The sequence below is a fragment of the Podarcis liolepis genome, assembly GCF_965112155.1.
Source record: "Podarcis liolepis genome assembly, chromosome: 3".
In the NCBI taxonomy this organism is placed as follows: Eukaryota; Metazoa; Chordata; class Lepidosauria; order Squamata; family Lacertidae; genus Podarcis; species Podarcis liolepis.
This window is the reverse complement of record NC_139557.1, coordinates 92,951,228-92,970,265: the sequence shown is the minus strand read 5'-3', so window position 1 is coordinate 92,970,265 and position 19,038 is coordinate 92,951,228. Positions and strand designations below refer to the sequence as shown.

Sequence of the window (19,038 nt, the reverse complement as noted above, 5' to 3'; positions counted from 1 at the left end):
TGAACAATAATCAATAGATTTATTAAAGAACTAAATTAGCTGGAGATGTTGGGAACTGCTCCTGGGAACATCTACATGCAAAACTCTGCAGATTAACTAGTTTAAACATGACTGAATAACTGTGTTTGACACCTAAATGCATCTTACCTGTTAATGCTCATAGAACTGTTTACCCAAACATTTCATTTTGTGGCAATTCTATGACACAACTATATCAGCTATACGTTTCATAGCAGATACAACACTTACATTTGTTTGTAACATACTGCTCTCCTCCCTGACTTTCAGATATTCAGTTTCCAACTGACAACAAAACTGTTTTTGATTATTTTGTGGATTTACGAACGGGAGAATTTGAACCATGGGCAAATTTAGTTCCTAGCACACAGTTTCTTATTCAGAAGGGTAAGAATGTTGTTGTTCTTGTTGTATTTTGGCATAATGTTCCTGAAAGAATAATTTTGTTTCTTAAAATTTAAGGCTCAGAAATACACTAAAATTGTGAAGTATTTTTTCATTGTAAGACACATTGTACATACAGGGAAGCAGTATATATATGTTTAAATCAAATAAACACCTGAGAATATTTATTGAAAAATTGGTTACCTCAATACATTTTTCTAATGGTAAAATTATCTCCATGAATCAAGAGTTTACTATAAACTCTTGCTATAAAGTTCTTAATGGTCCTATTCATAGGTGCCAACTTGAACAAAATATTGGGGGGACTCGCCTGCCCCCCTTACTCCTCTCTCTCCCCACACGTCTGTAAAGCACACCTTCTTCTGACATGCACAACTGGGTGCAGGCCTCCCTTCCCACCTCTCGCCACCCTCCACCTGCACGCAGTGCCTGCTAGGGGGGAGGTAGTTGCCCGAGGGAGGGAGATGCCAACTTGCAGAAAATATTGCGGAGGGGGTCTAAATATTTTGGGGGGTGGAAGGGACCAGGGCACCTATGGTCCTGTTACAAAATGTTCCATATACTTTTGCCCAATTCATACGTAACACTACATATATGAACAGAGGGCTCCAAGTGGATTGTGCTGTGTGCTCTGCAGCCTGGATCCCAATCTACCTTTCGATCACTGCTGATTTAGACAATCATATTCATATTTCTTAAATTTAAGATAACAAAACAATATTTCAGATAATTGAAAGAAATGTTTTTGTTTTATTTTAAAATTAGAAACTGCAAGTAGGTCAAATCCTGATAAAGCAGAAAAAGACGAAGAAAAGAAATGTGAGCTTTCTACATTTATTCCCAACATTGATACAATTCGGCACCATTTCCTAATGAGCCTTCTTTTACTGAATAAACAGCCAGTATTAATAATAGGTAAGATTCTCAAGTACTGTAAAACAGAATAGGTATTGTTGAATGCCACCCCAATCTCTAAGCAGTGCAAGATTCCATTGGTCCCAGGGTTCTTGTTTGCTTTTGGAAATGAGGCATAGCCTGATGTGTTAGACCAATGACAATTTGATACAGCTCCACGCTTGTCATGGAGGCCATGAAGTCCTGACCTGATTTGAATTGTTATATATTTTCAGATAATCATGAAATGCTAAGATTCTTATAGAATATTCATATTTAACATACTTTTTTTAAAAAAAAAAATCACAGGTCCTCACATGTTCATAAAGGGTGTTAGATTACTGTTGTTTCAGCCCGTCTGCAGTAGACCAATTACCAGTTACCGGTGGCAGATTTGGGGCTCTCAAATTTCAACGGCGTCTTGTGCAACACTAAAATTCTGTGTGTGTCCCTCCTCTCACACTTTGTTCTCCAGCACTGTTGTGGCGCCCCCTGTGGCGCAGCACCCAGTGCTGCTGAACCAGTTGTGCTACTCCAAAACCTCCTCTGCAGTTAATTTCTGGGCTAAACAAGTCTTTTAATTTTAAACCTTAAACTGGCATGGATTTCCATATCTCTTGGAGTGAATCTGCTTCTCCATACCCTTCACTTAATGAGGCCCTTGGTGTATTCCACCCTGTCTTCCTCCAAAAGTTCAGGGCAGTGTAAGGTTCTCTCTCCCCACAGTCAATTTGAAATGAATTTTATGGCTGAGTAGAGTTTTCAACCTAGGTCTCCCTGCTTGTAGTCATTCCTCGGGTGGCAATAGGATCACCTTTTTGTTTTTGCAGGCAGTTCCTGAATGCTGTTTATTGTGAGTGATCGGTATCCTCTGCTGTTTCCGTGATTTTGTTGCTGATTATGTAAATGTTTAATAGTGGTTTTTATCTTTTTGTTGCCTTGAGCACGTCCATGGAAAAAGCTATGGACAAATAAATAAAATAACCTATTTGTTATATTTAGGAGACCCTGGTAGTGGAAAGACTACCATGATTGAGAGCATGCTTCAAAAACTTCAGAGACAAGGCGGATTAAGTATAAGAATGGGAACTCTTTTAGGAGATGTCTTTTATTACAGAGAAACAACAAGAACCAGGTAACATCTGAAGTTTAAAATGGCTATCAGGTGTCCTCGTTCGGACAGGACAAGCCTCTTTTGAACTGTCAATATCCTTACTTGCCCTCTAAAATACTGATAATCTGAACGCAATGTGCTGCATACATTTTGTGTATATTTTAAAGTTCTATTAAGCTGCTGGAGCCCCAAGAGCAGGCTGGCTGGCTTTGTTACTGGTAGTGGTAGCAGCAACTCAGCATTTTGTCAGGGCCGGGGGAGGAAGAAGAATGCAAGAGGTGGAGTGGGCCACCAGCTTTCAGCACATGTGGGCACAGCTATTTTCTTTTTCTTTAATAATAATAATAATAATAATAATAATAATAATATCTTTATTGTCATTGCCCCCTCTCGGGGACAACGAAATTACTTAGATTGTATTCTGGAGGGATAGATAGGTGGTAGGCACATAAACACCTGCTCCACACATGACCTTTCATGTGAGAAACTTGCTAAAACTTTTATTTTCCCCATAACCACTTATTTCTCAAATACACAGGGCAAGAAATCAGGATTTTAAAGGTGCCACAGAGAACCTCAGTAAAGGAGGGAGGGAGTTTGATGCTGGGGTTGTCTCTCTCCTGCACTCTGATAGCATACATTTTTAATCTGGCGAGAAGGAAAGGGCGCAAACAAGAGAAAATGTTTGTTCAGTCATGCTAACTTGGTAATACCTTTAGGATCAGATTGGATAGCGCAAGATGAAAAAAGTGGGGTGGGATTTTTTGTGTAGTAGGGGAATGAGCTGTGTTCTGGTTATGCCGTTTGCTCTGGAAACGTCCCCTCCCTTTCTAATTGTAAGGTTGTGGGGCCAGCCAGACTGATACAGTTGTGCCATCTGTGGTGAGAGAATTATATTCCCCACAACATGAAGACACTTTCTTTTACAGTGGTACCTCGGGTTACATACGCTTCAGGTTACATACGCTTAGGTTACAGACTCCTCTAACCCAGAAATAGTACCTCGGGTTAAGAACTTTGCTTCAGGATGAGAACAGAAACTGTGCTCCGGTGGTATGGCGGCAGCAGGAGGCCCCATTAGCTAAAGTGGTGCTTCATGTTAAGAACAGTTTCAGGTTAAGAACGGACCTCCGGAACGAATTAAGTACTTAACCTGAGGTACCACTGTATTAGCACCTTACTTTAGGACTTACCTTTTCTTCACTCTGCAGCTCCTGTGCCTCTCCCCACCACCATAGAAGTCTGCTCTGGAGCAGATTTGAGAGCAAAGGAGCTATAGGGAGGAAAAGAGGAAGGCAAAGTTTCATCTTCTCAATTTGTGTGGCATATCTTTCCCATTAGAAATAACTGGTTAAGTTTTGTTTTGTAGTACTGTGCCAGTACTGATTAGAATTTACACCTTGCATTTTTTCATTTGTGTGGGTGTGTGTTCTTTTACCTAGCTTGATGAGATCTGGACTTCGTTCATCTGGGAGAACACCACACGCTTCAGCTAGAGAGATATGTATGATGACATTGATTGTTATATAAATTAAGAAAAATATTCAGGTTCAGATTTTTTGTTGGTTTTAAAGATATCATGCTGCACCTTCAATAAAGTTTGGAGCAAATGGCACAATTTAATAAGGCAATGAAATTGCTTGTGGTGCAGAAGTAAAATAGGTTGTATTGACGACATTCCCTTAGTGATTGGTTGCCATACTGCTCCTAAAATAGGGACAGATTTAAGGCTCGCTCACACTTCTACCTGTTCTATCCTTTCTAGGCACGGGTCTGAGCAGTTTTGCCTTTTCCCTGCCACTTTCCCCCAGAAAAATCACACTTTAGCAATAATTGGAACAAATGACAATGCTGAAACCCCAATTGCCATTTGTTTTGATTCAGCCTTAAAGACTGGGCTCCCAGGGGAAAGTGGTGGAGCAAACAGAGATCTGGATAAGCTCTGGATAAGATCTGGAAAGACCAAGGGACCTCCAAGCAGATAACGCTTGCAAGAGTGTTTCAATCCCCTGCTAGCTTAGTTTATGTAATACAGCAAGGAAAGCTGCTTGGTTTCTGCTCAGACCAGGTAATGGAACTGATGGAGAGTTGGGGAGAACTGAAGGCATTTGTTGTTTGTCTGCAAGATTGAGTACATTTTAGTTCCTGGGGCGTCGTATCCAATGGAATGAGTGTTCACCTTGTCGTGAGACACTAGACAGCAGCAAAGACTTGTGGGAAGTAGGCTGGACTCCCTCAGTTTTTCCTCCTGTCTAGACACAGACAGTACGTTCCTCCCAACTCTCCTGACTCAACTAGGTTTTTTACTAGTCTCTGAACCTCCGATTTCCCTTATTGTCATTTTAGTTTTACAGTTGTTTGTTTGTCTGTGCATTGTGGTTTTTTTCACAAAAAAACCCTTTCTGTTGCTCTTTGTTTTGTCCTTCCACTTATTTGCTCCCCCGGCCCTTCCAAAAAAGCATCTTACTTCCATAATTTTACCTCAGTCCCAGACTCACAATACAGAGCAGGCCTCAGCTCCTAAAAGTGCTTCCTTCCAATCAGTTGAATGGTAAGATTATACCGTTACCTGCTGGTGAGGCCCAGGTTGACACTTTATCAGAATCTGAGCCAGAATTTATAGGTTTTACTGAGGAACAGGGACAAGACCATCATGATCCTTCTCCAGCCACTCAGGGTGCTCTACCCGCCATTTCTCAAACCTTTCCAGCCTCATTGATTGAGCAGTTGAAGTAAGCCCTTATTGTTTCATTGTCCTCTGAACTGCATTTAAACTTACCTCCAAAGAAGCAGCCTAGGTCAAAGGAAGCAACTCATTCTGCCACCCAGGGGAGGCAGTTGGATCTTAGGGACTCTTCCTCTAGCCCCTTTAACTCTATGGGAGAAGAGGCTAAGGTTTCCTTTTCCTTCCTCTCCATCCTCTTTGCTAGAAGCAGAAGTTGATGATAATTGGAGTGATGGTTCTGTTCAAGACGAATCATTTGCACCAGCTTGTATCACACAGAGAAGCTTCCAGAACCTTCTTGAATCAATTAGCATAGAAAATATTTCTACACTTTAAACCAATACTTTCTGTACCAAAAAATGCAAAACTGACACTCCCATCCCATTGAGAGCCCAGCATTATTTGGGTCAGAGCTCTAAGAATAATCTTAGCTCTAATTTCTTTTAAGTTCTCATCCAATAATTGCTGTAAGATGCCAACAGTCAATGGAATGTTTTTTGCCATATCGAATGTTCTTAGTCTTATTAGCAATTCAATCTGTACCTTAAAATATTCAATCCCCCATCTCCACTTTAAGATCTTCACAGCATAATCTCTTATCAAAGCACATTCCTTTCCCACGAAGTCAGTATGAAGTAGTAAAATTACTTTCAGTTCCAGTGCAACATTTCCATTAGGAAAACAGAGAATTAAAAATAAAGCATTCAGAGAATGGCCCTTGACCATTTTAAACTTTCTTGGTTCAAAGAATTAGAGTGTATTTTTAGTTCAGCCTTTTATGATCGGCTCTCCAGGAGTCAGAAAGTAGCTCACTCACCAGAAGTAAATTTTCACAGGCAGACAGAGAAACCTTCAAATTTGTGAATTACAGTGGTACCTCGGGTTACAGACACTTGAGGTTACAGACTCTGCTAACCCAGAAATAGTACCTCGGGTTAATAACTTTGCTTCAGGATAAGAACAGAAATCACGCGGTGGCAGCAGGAGGCCCCATTAGCTAAAGTGGTGTCTAGGTTAAGAACAGTTTCAGGTTAAGAACGGACCTCCAGAACAAATTAAGTTATTAACCCGAGGTACCACTGTATATCTGTCTCAGGTATAGTTGAAGATAGTTAGAGAAAGGGAGGTTTTGTCCATTAGAACTCTTACGTGGCTTTTGGACGCAATATTGGTTTCTCTGCTCTTAGTCACTCACCTTTGCCAGTGTTCTGAGGTGCTGATAGCTTCTTAGTCTCCCAACGTAGGCAACAGCTTTTGCAGAGCATCAGAGGTTAAATATCCTGTTCACTCTTATCATATCCAAGTTCACTCAATTCAATAGCCAAGATTTATGGCCTGGCTATCACCAATCACCACATAATCATCTGTGTTGGCAAGCTGCTGACGGAAGATGATCAGTCCACCATTTTCCTCCATCAGAAGTCCAGAGAAGTAAAACTTTCAGATGATAACTGTTTCAGTTTACATATTGATTTGGAAAGTGCAGATTCGGCAGGTTCAAATTAAAATATGAGCTGAACAAATCCTTCCCACATCCCTAGCTGTAAAGGTCTTTAAAGAGCAAAAGTTGCATTTATATTTTGACTAAAAATTAATTGGAGGAAGGTTTGCAGGGGCAGATAGTATGGTAGGAGGACTTACCATTCAACAAGGTAGTTTGAGATTTTCTCTTATTCTTAAAATAAAGCTAAGATATCGGGCAGAAATATGTATTAAAACATTATTTATATATTGTGCTCACTTTCAGCTCCAATGTAAAACATTCGGATTAATGATTGCTAGTACCTCTTCAGTCAGATGAATTGATGTTTAGTAGTAGGAAAATTATTTTATTGTTGAAGTCATCCAATCTTGTTGCTTTATAGATAAAAATGGTAAAACCCTCAATTAAGAATTAAGTTGAAAATATCCTTATAGTCAGAAAATTAACAAGTAATGTATTTGACCTGTTAATGCTTTTCATTGGCAAATAGAATAAAAATAGCATACTGTGATAGGTTAGAAAGGTGAGGTTTATTAATCCTGTAGGGTTCTAACTGTTAATTTTGTATTAGTGTCAACCCTGAGCTCGCCAAGAGAAGAGCCTGATCTGGAAGAAACATGTACAAGTGGTACTATTATTTCTACGCTGCAGTTGAGTGCTCATACCAGTGCTGCCCAAACAAAGGCTTTGATTCTTCAGAAATTAATACTAAAAAGTAAAGATATCCTGGGTGCTCCACAATTTAAACAGGTAAGAAGTAGGTGAAGATCTTTTGAGGAAGTTTATTAAAAATATACTATGAATAATTCATTATATTATATGTTATATGACAACTAGGTCTGGATGATATATTGATATATTGTCCAAAACCAGGTTGAAGTCCGTATTGTGATATCGGTTTCATAATTTTTAACCTGGCAATATATTGTGAATCATGAGGTGTGTGTGTGTGTGTGTGTGTGTGTATGCTATGCAAAAATAATGATGCGAGAAAAACCATACAGCCAAGCCAGTGCCTCTACGTATATCACAATGTTTAGCTGGTGATATATCGTGACGTTGAAGACCAAGTATCACTCGGGCCTAATGACAAGTAGAAATTGACAACAAAAAAATCTGTACATCCGCTCTCCCTAACAGGCATAGAACAGGCATATTGTACCGCTCTTTGAAGTGTGAGAGCCTTTATTTTGAGGTTACGTGTATTTTCCTCTGTTTTTCTTTCTCACGTTGTTTCCTCCTCTTCTTGTTCTAGCATGTACATATTTGGGATTGTCTGGGTGGTTGTCTGGGTGGTTGTTTAATTTCTCAAATTCCCCAAACCATCCTCTTACTATATAATGCTAAAGACTTGGTTTTCAGGCTAGCTCCCAGCACCAAAGCTGAGTACTTGCCTTGCACAAGGGCAGAGAACTGGCACAGTAAAGGAGAAAGAGGTTCTTTGTCCTCCCTCTTTCTTGACTTTGAATCGGTTTATGATTTACTGCAGTGGTTCCCAATTAGCTAATTACTGAGGACCCTCAATATTTTTCAAAAGCTAAGCCACAGACCCCCTACTTTTTGGGGGGGGAGATAACTCTATGGTAGTTACTTCTGCAAAGCAGTTTTTTTGAACAAAATGGGGTGTGGCCCCTAATAAACAGATAATTTCAGGTATACTAAAAAAAACAGACCATAAAATGTGTGATATTACCATGCACAAATGACCAAAAAACAAAAAACGTTGGTGGGGAGGCAAGGGAAGGGGCCCTAATTGGGAACCACTGGTTTACTGCAAATTCAGGATGGAGTCAACGAGGCTCTGCCGATCGATGAACAACTACCTTGTGTCTAATACCGCCTTCTAAGAGCCATCCTTTTTTGATATCACAAAGAATATGGCATACTGGAGAAGGAGTGCTCTGGAGAAATTGGCTCAATTGCTGCTATCTGTAGTAAATGCCAAATCTCCTCCCACACTACTGCTTGTTTCACTGGAGAGTTGGATATTGTCAAAAGGATAAGCTAATTCCCGGAAGACTTCAGTTCCATCTGTAATTTATGTTGAATCGAATTCAGTAAACTTGATTCTGAGGGTGAAATTCTTTTGAAATAAATTTCTTTGTAGTCACACCTCAACTTCTCTTCTGATGCACATAACAAAAAGAAAGAAAGCTTTACTTCTGTTTATCACCCTGATACAGCAATATGCTTCTGTACCCATAGGCTGGATGAGAATTCTGTGTGTAAAAATGTCCATATACGCAATTCCCAAGGATGACTCTCTCCATTTACTCACAGTAACATCCGCAACTTATATTGACATCTATTAGGTGAACAGCACAGTTAAAATACCACTCTAACAGTGCTCACCCCATTATGGATGTGCCACTAGTAAGATTGCATAAACATGCAATCCACTCTGTCTCATGGGCAAAGGTTACAAATACTATTGGAAGTAGCAAAGGAGCAAGCACACACTCCAGGCAACATATTAAGCAGGCAAGGCTTTGTCAATCACTTATTTGGCAAGCTGTGGAGTGCACATTCAATAACTTTTGTTAATCTCTTGTGATAATGTGTCTCATCTATAATAATAATTTTATTCTAAGGTTTTACTGTTTATTGATGATCTGAATGCACCTATAGCAGAGGAGTATGGGTCCCAGCCACCACTTGAGCTAATTAGACAGTTTCTTGACCTAGGAGGTTTTTATGACACGGAGCAGCTTACATGGAAGGTATTGTGTAAATATGAAATTCTTTATTGAATTTTCATTATTTCTATTTCTTGTTAAAAGTTATTAAATTTATTAAATGTACAGAATAATTTATATAATACACAGTAAAAATAATCTAATATCCTATAGTATCCCATAATAATTTTATGTGTGCAATTTAATTATAGTTAACTTATAATTAAATATTACAACCATTTCAAATAATGTAACATCATTTCAGCAGTAAGAAAGCATCAAATACTTCAATTTTTAAACCTTTGTTTCATAAATGTTGTAAAAAGGGATTATGATTTTTACTCCTCAAACAGTGCATACAGATAATTCCAATTCTATGTTTTTGGAATAAATTAAGAACAAAAGAACACTAATGGATCAGGCCTGAAATATACTCAGAGTTGCAACCCAGTTATGGTTTCCCCAGGGGCTTGCTGCTTCATGTAGAAGGCATTTTGACGAGCCACCACTGAGGGCTGCGGCGAAAAGTGCCCCTTCAGCTGTTCCATTATTGTTTTGTATGGAACAGTAGCGACGTCTTCAGGCGCAAGGAGAGCCCGGGCGATTTCAAACGTCTCCTCTCCGCAGACGCTGAAGAATATCGCCCTCTTCTTGGCGTCTTCTTCGTCGGTGACCCCTTTGGCTTCTAGGAGGAAGGTGAAACGGGAGGCGTATGCTTCCCAATCTCCAGGTGCTGGGTTGAATGGCGAGAAGCTGCTGTTGGCTGCCATTCTGAGTTCCTTGTGTCCTGGAGCTGAAGCCTGGATACACGGTGCGAGGCAGCGGTGCGGCAGGTGGCGGTGCTGCAGTGCTGTGTGTGGCCGTCAGCTCAGTGGGATCCCACCTTCGTCGCCAGTGAAATATACTCAGAGTCGCAAAGTGATTTCATGCTCTTTATTCAGCTCATAGTGGTGAGGAGGGATGAATGAAAGTCCCCTCACAGTATCTGCTTTATATACATTATTTACACAATGGGCTGCACATGATTGGCTAATTCCGGAATTCTACTGTAAGCCAATCAGGTTGTGGATTCACTTCTATCTGGAGCAGGATTGGGTGGTTCCTGCCAACCAATCATACTGCTGCATTGTTCTAGGACCAATCAGACTGCTGCATTCTGAATCCTATTGTTCTAGGACCAATCAGACTGCTGCATTTTGGATCCTATTGTTCTAGGACCAATCAGACTGCTGCAGTTTGGATCCTATTCAACTCAGTACATAACAAGGCCAAAAGCTCATCTGGTATATTATCCTGTTCTCACAGTGGCTAACCAGATACCTATGGGAAGCCTACAAACAAACTTGAGTATCACTGCATTCTTCATACTCCTGTTCCCCAGAAACAGATTTGCAAAGGCATAGTGACTGAAATACTGACTAGGTGTCATCAATAGCTTTATCCTCCATAATAGTGTTTAACCCCCTTTTAAAGTCATGCATGTTGCTGACCTCACTACATTTTGTTGTAGTAGAGAATTTCACAGTTTAACTATGTATTCTGTGAAGAAGTATCATCTGAAATACACCTTAACACGTTCAGGGAATGTGCCCTTCCAGAGCAGCAAAAGGGGATTTTGCTCTTGTGGTAGGAAAACCTTTTTCCACAGGAAACAGGATGTTGTTGATCTGGTACAGCTTGCCTAATTTTTTTTTTTTTAAACCAGAATAGACATGGGCACAGTGAGAGTAGCTTAAATGTTAGCTAGGTGGTAGAGTACCCCCATAAGGTACTCAGGAGTGAGCAACAAATATGAGCTGGGATCTTTTCCAGAAAAGGAGTAGTATTTGGAAACTAAAATAAAATGCAACTTGACTTATTGAAGACTGTTCCACAGAAAGGAGTAATTGCAGGGGGAATAAGGAGTGAGATGCCGGCAAGCCACAAGAGATTGTGTTGGCCTTGTTTAAAATATTTTGATTCAGGCTTTTACTTTCTTGCCTTCCCCTCACAGAATGTCCAGGATGTTGCTATGGTTGCCACTTGTACACCGCCAAGTGAAGGAAGTAATGAGATTAGTGCTCGTCTTCTGTCATGTTTCTGCACATTAGTTTTGCCTGTAACTTCTTTACAATCCTTACAACGTATTTTCCAGGTAATATGGTAATGCAGGAATCATTTAACGACTCTTAAAAAAATCAACCAAAACTGTCAAAAATATATATGAAATATAAATGTTTTCCTCTACAATCTACCTCATAAATAGGGATGTTGGAAAGTGCCGTAATCCATTCAAATATTCATCCTTTCATCTGGTATTTTCTGTTCCACTACAGTTTATTTTGCAGCAGTCCTCCATTTTGTCATCTGCTGATGACAAAACTTTCTGACAGTAAGAGCTGTTCAACAGTGGAACAGTCTCCTTCGGGAGGTTATGGATTCTCCTTCCTTGGAGGTGTTTAAGCAGAGGTTGGATGGCCATCTATCATGTATGACCTAGTTGATATTTGTGCATTGCAGGGGGTTGGACTAGAAGACCCTTGGGGTCCCTTCCAACTCTACAATTCTGTGATTCCATGATGCAGAAATATACATATTTCCCCTCAATATCATAGCACACAATAGTCACACATACTGTATCTCAGTCATAAACAAATATGTACTTCATAATTTAACATATTTATTATTTATTTCAAGTGAGCATTTTGTGGAAAATGTTTAAAAGTTACATATTTTGTTTCTTGTAGGTGCGACTAGGAGCATACTTACATATCAAGAGATTCATGGCTGAAGTTCAGAAATGCAAGGATAATTTAACATGCGCCTCTATTGCTGTGTACTATAGAATGCTTCATAAAGTGCGTCCAACACCAGTTAAATGCCATTACACGTTTAATCTACGGGATCTTTTTAAGGTCTGTTAAGATGACAGGTTGTTCAGACTTATCATAAACATGCTTTACAATTTGTTGGCCTGGACTTTTGCAAATGTAGCTCAGGCATCGTCTGTAAAGTATCCTACACATCCAGAGATGTGTGAGGCAAAGTTGTAACAAAAAGAGGTATGTAATATTGGTTAGAATTAGTCAGAATGTGACAACAGGACGGGAAATGTAGAAAAAGTGTGATACATTTTATTGTAACTCAACCAGTAAGTAGGTCTGGTGGGATCGGGGGACCATGTACTGTCTATACGTATATTGTTTTGCTGTTTATCCTTGCCTCCACAACCCCGCCTTCCTTTCCCATGTTATTTGGCCTGTTTAATCTTATATTGAAAAATGCATAAGTACACACACAATTTCTGTGGGTTAAGGAAGGGTTAACTGGGTTGGGTTATGATCACATGGTATGATATAGGCAGGAGATTGGTAAATAAGCTGTGATTGGTAAATAGTCCCTGACAGTTGCTCCTTCATACATTAATGGTATTGATTAGGTTATTAATGAACAAACAACAAATTCATATGCCACATGAAATGGAAGTTGTCCTCAGTATATTGGTCTGGCTGAGGTCCTTATGCTACCAGTCTGACAATGAAAATATGATTTATTTATTTTATTCATTCCTGAAATGTATACCCTGCCCTTCAATGCCCAATCAGCATTCCTAGGGCAGCTACAAAAATAAAAAGTATAAATAAAACAATGAAGAAGAAGAAGAAGAAGAAGAAGAAGAAGAAGAAGAGGAGTTTGGATTTGATATCCCGCCTTTCACTCCCCCTTCAGGAGTCTCAAAGCGGCTAACATTCTCCATTCCCTTCCTCCCCCACAACAAACACTCTGTGAGGTGAGTGGGGCTGAGAGACTTCACGAACCCGGTTTCCCAGATTACGTGACTACCGCTCTTAACCACTACACCACACTAGCATAGAATAGTATAAAACTAAAATCAATACAAATGGACAGGAACTTACAAGAAATTTAAAAATTATTGTGAATCAAGCTGTTGTCCTCCCAAAAAGAAGTTTCTTTTGAAATTGTTAACAGGTACTTGAAGGATTGCTCCAAGCTCACAAGTCTGTCATTGTCTCCAAAGAATCAATAGTGTTGCTATTTGTACATGAATGCACCCGAGTTTTCCATGATCGTCTGATTGATTCTCCAGAACGGGAAGCTTTCTTTCAAATTCTATCAAATGAGGTCAATAACTATTTCAAGGTAAGTGTGTATCTCTGTGTGTCACATTGCTTATTGGGTGTTTTACAACAAATACTTTTGTAGATTTTAATTTTTTTGTTTGCTTATTTTTATGTATTAAAATGTATATCTAACCTTTATCTGATAGAGTTGATGACTTTCCTGTTAGAAATTACATCCTAGTTGGAGACAAGCAGGGTCTTTATAGCGTATTTACAACCTCTCCAGGGGGAGGAGTTATCTCATTTCCCCAGATCTACCCTGCCCACAGTTGGAATGGTGGGGTCTCTCTTTTTCTCTTCAATTTTGTGAGACAATTGGCCTTTATTGCAGGTGATTTTTCTTTTTCGCTGTTCCTCTCCATCTTCATTTACCTTCTCTGAGTGTCTGTATTTGTTTAGTGCTGTTCTCCTGTTTGTTTGTTTGTTTGTTTGTTTGTTTGTTTGCCTGCCTGCCTGCCTGCCTGCCTGTCTTTCCTGGTTCCCCTCTGCTATGCCCACCATTTTTTTGTGTCCCTTCCCTTATTGTCCTGATTACAGCTGGGAAGAAGTAGGGGGTGTTGCTGTGAGCCTAGCTGGGCTGTGGGGTTCTGGAGATGATTCCTTAAGTGTGATTGGGCCAGGAACTTGGCACTTCCCACTTCTCTCCCACAATGCAGGAATGCCATTTTTGTCATTTTCTGATAGCCCCCCCCCCCCCCGGCTCCAACAACTCCTAGGAATCATGTTTCTGCACCACTCTGTTACAAGCGGGATTGCAATCTCCTTGGTCCTTCCCCATCTTTACTTGGTCTGGCTGTGTTTTCCGTACTTGCGCTGCTGGATGCTGGCAGCAAGTTGGAGCAGTGGCTGCACATTACCTCAGTTGTGCCTGCAGTTTTTCTGCTCATTAGACAGCTGCTGTGCAGTGCAATGGCCTCTCCTCTTCTGGGGGATCTCACCCCTGACACAGGTACAGAGGAAGAGGTATATGGGGAATCAGTTGTGTTGGGAAATAACTGGGGAAGACCAAGTTAGTCCTGAAATTGCATGTGTGTGGGGAACTGCAAAAGAACAAATGGCTGACAGCCTGAATTCAGAAGCACAGGGCTTGACTCATTTTCTAGTCAGAAGAGGCCCTAGCAGGGTTTAAAACTAAAAAACCGCTGTGTTTGCAAAGCGTAGGAAATAGAGGTTGTTATCCCTTTAAATGTCCCACTATTTTAAGCACTCACTATTGTGCTCCCCTGCCTCTACTCTCAGAGTGAATTGACCACAACCTTAAGCAAGTTTAATGCTTTACTTAAAGTAATCAAAGGTCTCACTCATGCATTGTTCAGTGCTATGGCTGAAAAAACACAGGCAATGTATCCTTGGTTACAAAATACAGAAGTTAGTCTCAAGCAAGTGGTCTGAGTCTGGAGTCCCAGCCTTAGATGTCATGTTACATGGTTACATGGTTCAAAGAGGAAAGAGTGAGAGAAAAGAACAGGAAACAACCGTTGCTTCCTCTTTCCCTGAAGGTGAGGAGATGTGACCTTGTTGAGCTCTAGAAATTTACAGCTCTGTGGTTCTTAACTCCTTCATTTACTAACTAGTGTAGACAGGCATTGTTAGGTTTGAGTGCAAAATCTCCCACAATCTGTTCCTTCTAAAGGGTCCAGGCATATTGTTGCTTCTGATTTCTTTTCTGAAAAGGTAGGGGTGAGTATTGATTTTCCACCTGATTTTGCATACTTTAGCCAAGTTATGACATTGTGAACTCTACTAAAATATGTTTTATGGCTATATACAATACACTGACACACAAGGTTATCTTCTCCCAAACACAGTATGTATTCATTGTATTTCCATGGTATGAATCAAGTTGGCAGCATCTATTAGCATCCTCAATGCATATCATTGATGGAGTTTGATAACATAACATATTATAATATCAAAGATCAATGATTAGGATTACCTGCCTGCAGCTTGCCTTAACTTAAGAAGCACCCCCATCCGTCCCTCTGTGTATATATCTGTGTCTTGCATTGTCAGATATGGCTTGCCTCACTGCTTTTGCAACTAGACTCATTTCTGTACATGAATTTCTAGTTCCTCCTTCCTACTGGCACATATGCAATTGCTTAGTATTGTGTCTGGATTCTGTTGATATACCATTGTCTGAAAAGCTTTATTGGAAAACTCAAACCCTTACCTCACCTTTCATGAACAGAAAGGTCCTAATTTCCATTAGTGAAATACTGGCCTGTATAAAATCTTTGACAGATGTAATGCCCAGGTTACTAAATGACTGGGCTATCAAAGAAGGGATCATACATAATCCACAAGCCATGCTGTAAAAAGCACAATTGCTGCCTATTATTGTGTAAATAATTAGGCTATTTTTATAGATTCTCTGGACAAAAGATCAGTTGATGGAAGAACCGCCCCTATTTGTGGATTTTCTGGATTCAAACCAGCCTGTACACAAGAGAGTCTATAGAAACGTCACCAACAAGACACATCTACTTTGGGTTCTAGAAGAACAGTGCATTAAAATGCAGGGAGTAAGCCCTCAGGTAAATCCGAAGACCTACAAGTGGTTACAATGAGGTGGATCATGGGTGGCCCCATTCTGGCAACAAGGAGCAATTCCATTGCTGCTGCTGCTTGTACATTGATCCATTTCTCTGTTTCCGGTAGGGAAATAGATAACCCTACTCCTGATGCAGATAAGTAACAAGGAATGGGGCTTGTACTCATATATTCCCAGTCTTACTCCATGAGTAGACCTCCATTGGGTCTGCATGAGTACAGATGTAGCCAGAGAATAGGGGGGTATAAGAAGGCGTTTTTACTTCCACTTTGTATTCATCACATGCAGCACTGTTTCTGCTTTGCTTCAGTTGGCCTTTTGCCAAAAATGACATTTGTCTCCCTGTCTGCTGTGATGAAATTATGTAACTTAATGAATTTACATAAGGACAGAAATTATGTACATTATACTGTATTGTGATTACATTATTCTACACCATTTATTTTGATGCAAATGAAACACAGTGAAAATGGTGGAAAATATAATCATAATCAGGCAGAGGGCCTTCTCGGTAGTGGCGCCTACCCTGTGGAACACCCTCCCATCAGATGTCAAGGAAACAAACAACCATCTGACTTTTAGAAGACATCTGAAGGCAACCCTGTATTGGGAAATTTTTAATGTCTAATACTTTACAATTTTTTATGTGTTGTACGCCTCCCAGCGTGGGAAAACCCAGCCAGATGGGTGGAGAATAATAACAACAACAACATTGATAATTGATAATTAATATTATTATGGTGATAATGTATGTGCTGAAAGCAGACTGGTGAATATTGCTCACTGGATTGATTATTATTGATTTCCGTGGGATGAATAAAAGAAATGGGCAACATCTACTCCCAATTCCATTTTTGTCATAATTCTCCAGTACCCCTACCAGAGAGCAAAGGTACAGATTAGAAATAGGAATAATTCATTTCACAAAGGTAACATTTGCACAGGCATTTTCATGAAATGGCTGTTCACTGCACACTTGATTTATATTTTAAGTCCCCATCTGGAAAATTTATGTTTATCTCCACTCCATTTGCATAGACTATTTTGGGACCATTGCATGTGCAAGGCTTGCACATTACCTTGTTTAGATGTGCAGGCAAATTTGCAGGTTATATGTGTAATCATGGAAGTGTACACTTTTTTTTGTTGGGGGTTCTTTTGTTTGGAGATTGCTGCATGGCACAGTGACAGCAAGGAAGAGAAGGAGCAGAGCCAGGAGCTTTGTGGGTGTCCAATAAGCCTATGCCTAATGCTTAATAATTATGAATAGAATAAGATCCTTATAAGTATATGTATAAGTATAAGTATGACTATAACAACATGTTTAAAATTTATGCTCCTTGTTTTCTTAGCGTATTTCCATAGTATTTTTTAAAGAAGCAATACAACATATAACAAGGGCAGCAAGAATTTTTCGACAAGATGGTAGTCACATGACATTGGTAAGAAAAAATGCTTATAGTTTCATTTTTAATTATAATATGTAAAATTCCAGTGACACTTATTTCAATTCATAATTAGTCTGGCAAATCAAAATAAGCATTTTCTTTAAACTTATACTAGTTTATTTTTATTCCTTTTTCTCTTAAATCATTGCTTTTATGAGCAGAAGGATTATCTTTCCTCTAGTATCTGAGATGCAGCAATATACCTTTGAATACCAGTTGCAAGGAATTACAAACAGGAGTGCTATTTTGCTCATATCTTTCCTCACACATATGGTTGGCCACTGTGTGATTAAAACTCTGGATTTGATAGACTTTGGTTGGATCATATAGATAGTATAGAAAACTTTGCATTGCTGAGGGATTCATTACATAGCCTAAGCTTAAGGCTTCATTTCTATGCACAAACATAGAATTAAATCACTTTTAATCTAGTGAGGCTTCTGAATTATTTTGTTTTATTTATTTATTTTTTTACATGTATACCCCACATTTATTCCATCAAGGTAATCAAGATCACATGCATCAGATTCCCAGGATGTCTTAATTCAGCCACTGATGAGCTCCAGAGCTACTTAGTTTCATCAAGGTGCCTGTGGCAAATGCTGTGACAAAATATTTGCTGGCTTTTTATTTACTTTTGTTTCCATTTATTTTTGTTTTCTCTAAATTCACCATGCACATCCTAAAAGCCTACTCAAATCCTATGATTTCCACAAGTTTGATTTAACGGAGCCAACTTTTCTGGTTTCAAGTTAGACTGTTTTTCCCCCCTGTAGGTTGGTCATGGTGGAACTGGGAAGGTAACCTGTGCATCCTTAGCCTGTTACTTATCTGCATGCAGCCTCTACAGGTTATCTATTTCCCGTAATTACACCTATGGAAATTTTAGAGAAGATCTGAAAGAAGTTTGTAAGCAGGCAGGTGTGGAAGGCAGGAGGACTGTTTTTCTCATCACAGAATCTGATATTATTCAAGTAAGCCTTTCTAATATATGTGTTGGACTTGGAATAGATGCATAAAATTTATTGCACACTTGTTATGTTTGTCCATTTTTTAATCATAGTATATTTAGGTGGTTTCCATATTGCTTTACCTGAATATTTGGCTCACATCACAATTTTTTCCATTAGATAGTGTTGTCATGTTGTGCTGGACGAGTTTTGGTTGTTGATACAAAAGGATTTGGATCAAGTGCTTGGCATGCTTTGCTCTGCTCTGTGGCCACTTGACCCATGTCTGCCTTTGTTACGAATAATAGGAGGCCTTTTTCTAATCCCCCATTCCTAACTAAGAGGGTTGAGTAGGTGATGATTTGTGAGGGACTCCCTCCAGAGCAGATTTTGGTATGTGTGTGCAGGGAGGTGCAGCGAGAGTGCAATTGGACACGTACCGCCCCACAATAATATACTGATACAAAAGGCCAACTGGGGGTTGGACTCGATGGCCCTTGTGATCTCTTCCAACTCTATGACTCTATGGTTCTATAGCAAAGATGACATCCATCTATTTTTCTCCTTTCATTTTAATTCAGGTGTGACTTTTCCCAGTAACTGACAAGATAAGGGTAAATGAGGCTCAATCTAGTCAAAATTAGGGCTGGA

The 19,038-nt window shown here is 39.6% G+C and overlaps 1 protein-coding gene across 1 annotated transcript in view; it reads left to right on the top strand.

The window, feature by feature from the left end:
* The window catches only part of DNAH14 (dynein axonemal heavy chain 14), a 150,752-nt gene that overhangs the window by 78,589 nt on the left and 53,125 nt on the right, over positions 1-19,038 (top strand). Inside the window, exons 45-56 of the mRNA XM_083496005.1 lie at positions 289-405; positions 1,189-1,338; positions 2,320-2,452; positions 3,874-3,935; positions 7,211-7,389; positions 9,231-9,359; positions 11,308-11,448; positions 12,041-12,208; positions 13,284-13,454; positions 15,805-15,972; positions 17,342-17,431; positions 18,214-18,411. Coding sequence (XP_083352131.1) covers positions 289-405; positions 1,189-1,338; positions 2,320-2,452; positions 3,874-3,935; positions 7,211-7,389; positions 9,231-9,359; positions 11,308-11,448; positions 12,041-12,208; positions 13,284-13,454; positions 15,805-15,972; positions 17,342-17,431; positions 18,214-18,411 — 1,706 coding nt within the window. The remainder of the gene's footprint in view (positions 1-288; positions 406-1,188; positions 1,339-2,319; positions 2,453-3,873; positions 3,936-7,210; positions 7,390-9,230; positions 9,360-11,307; positions 11,449-12,040; positions 12,209-13,283; positions 13,455-15,804; positions 15,973-17,341; positions 17,432-18,213; positions 18,412-19,038) is intronic.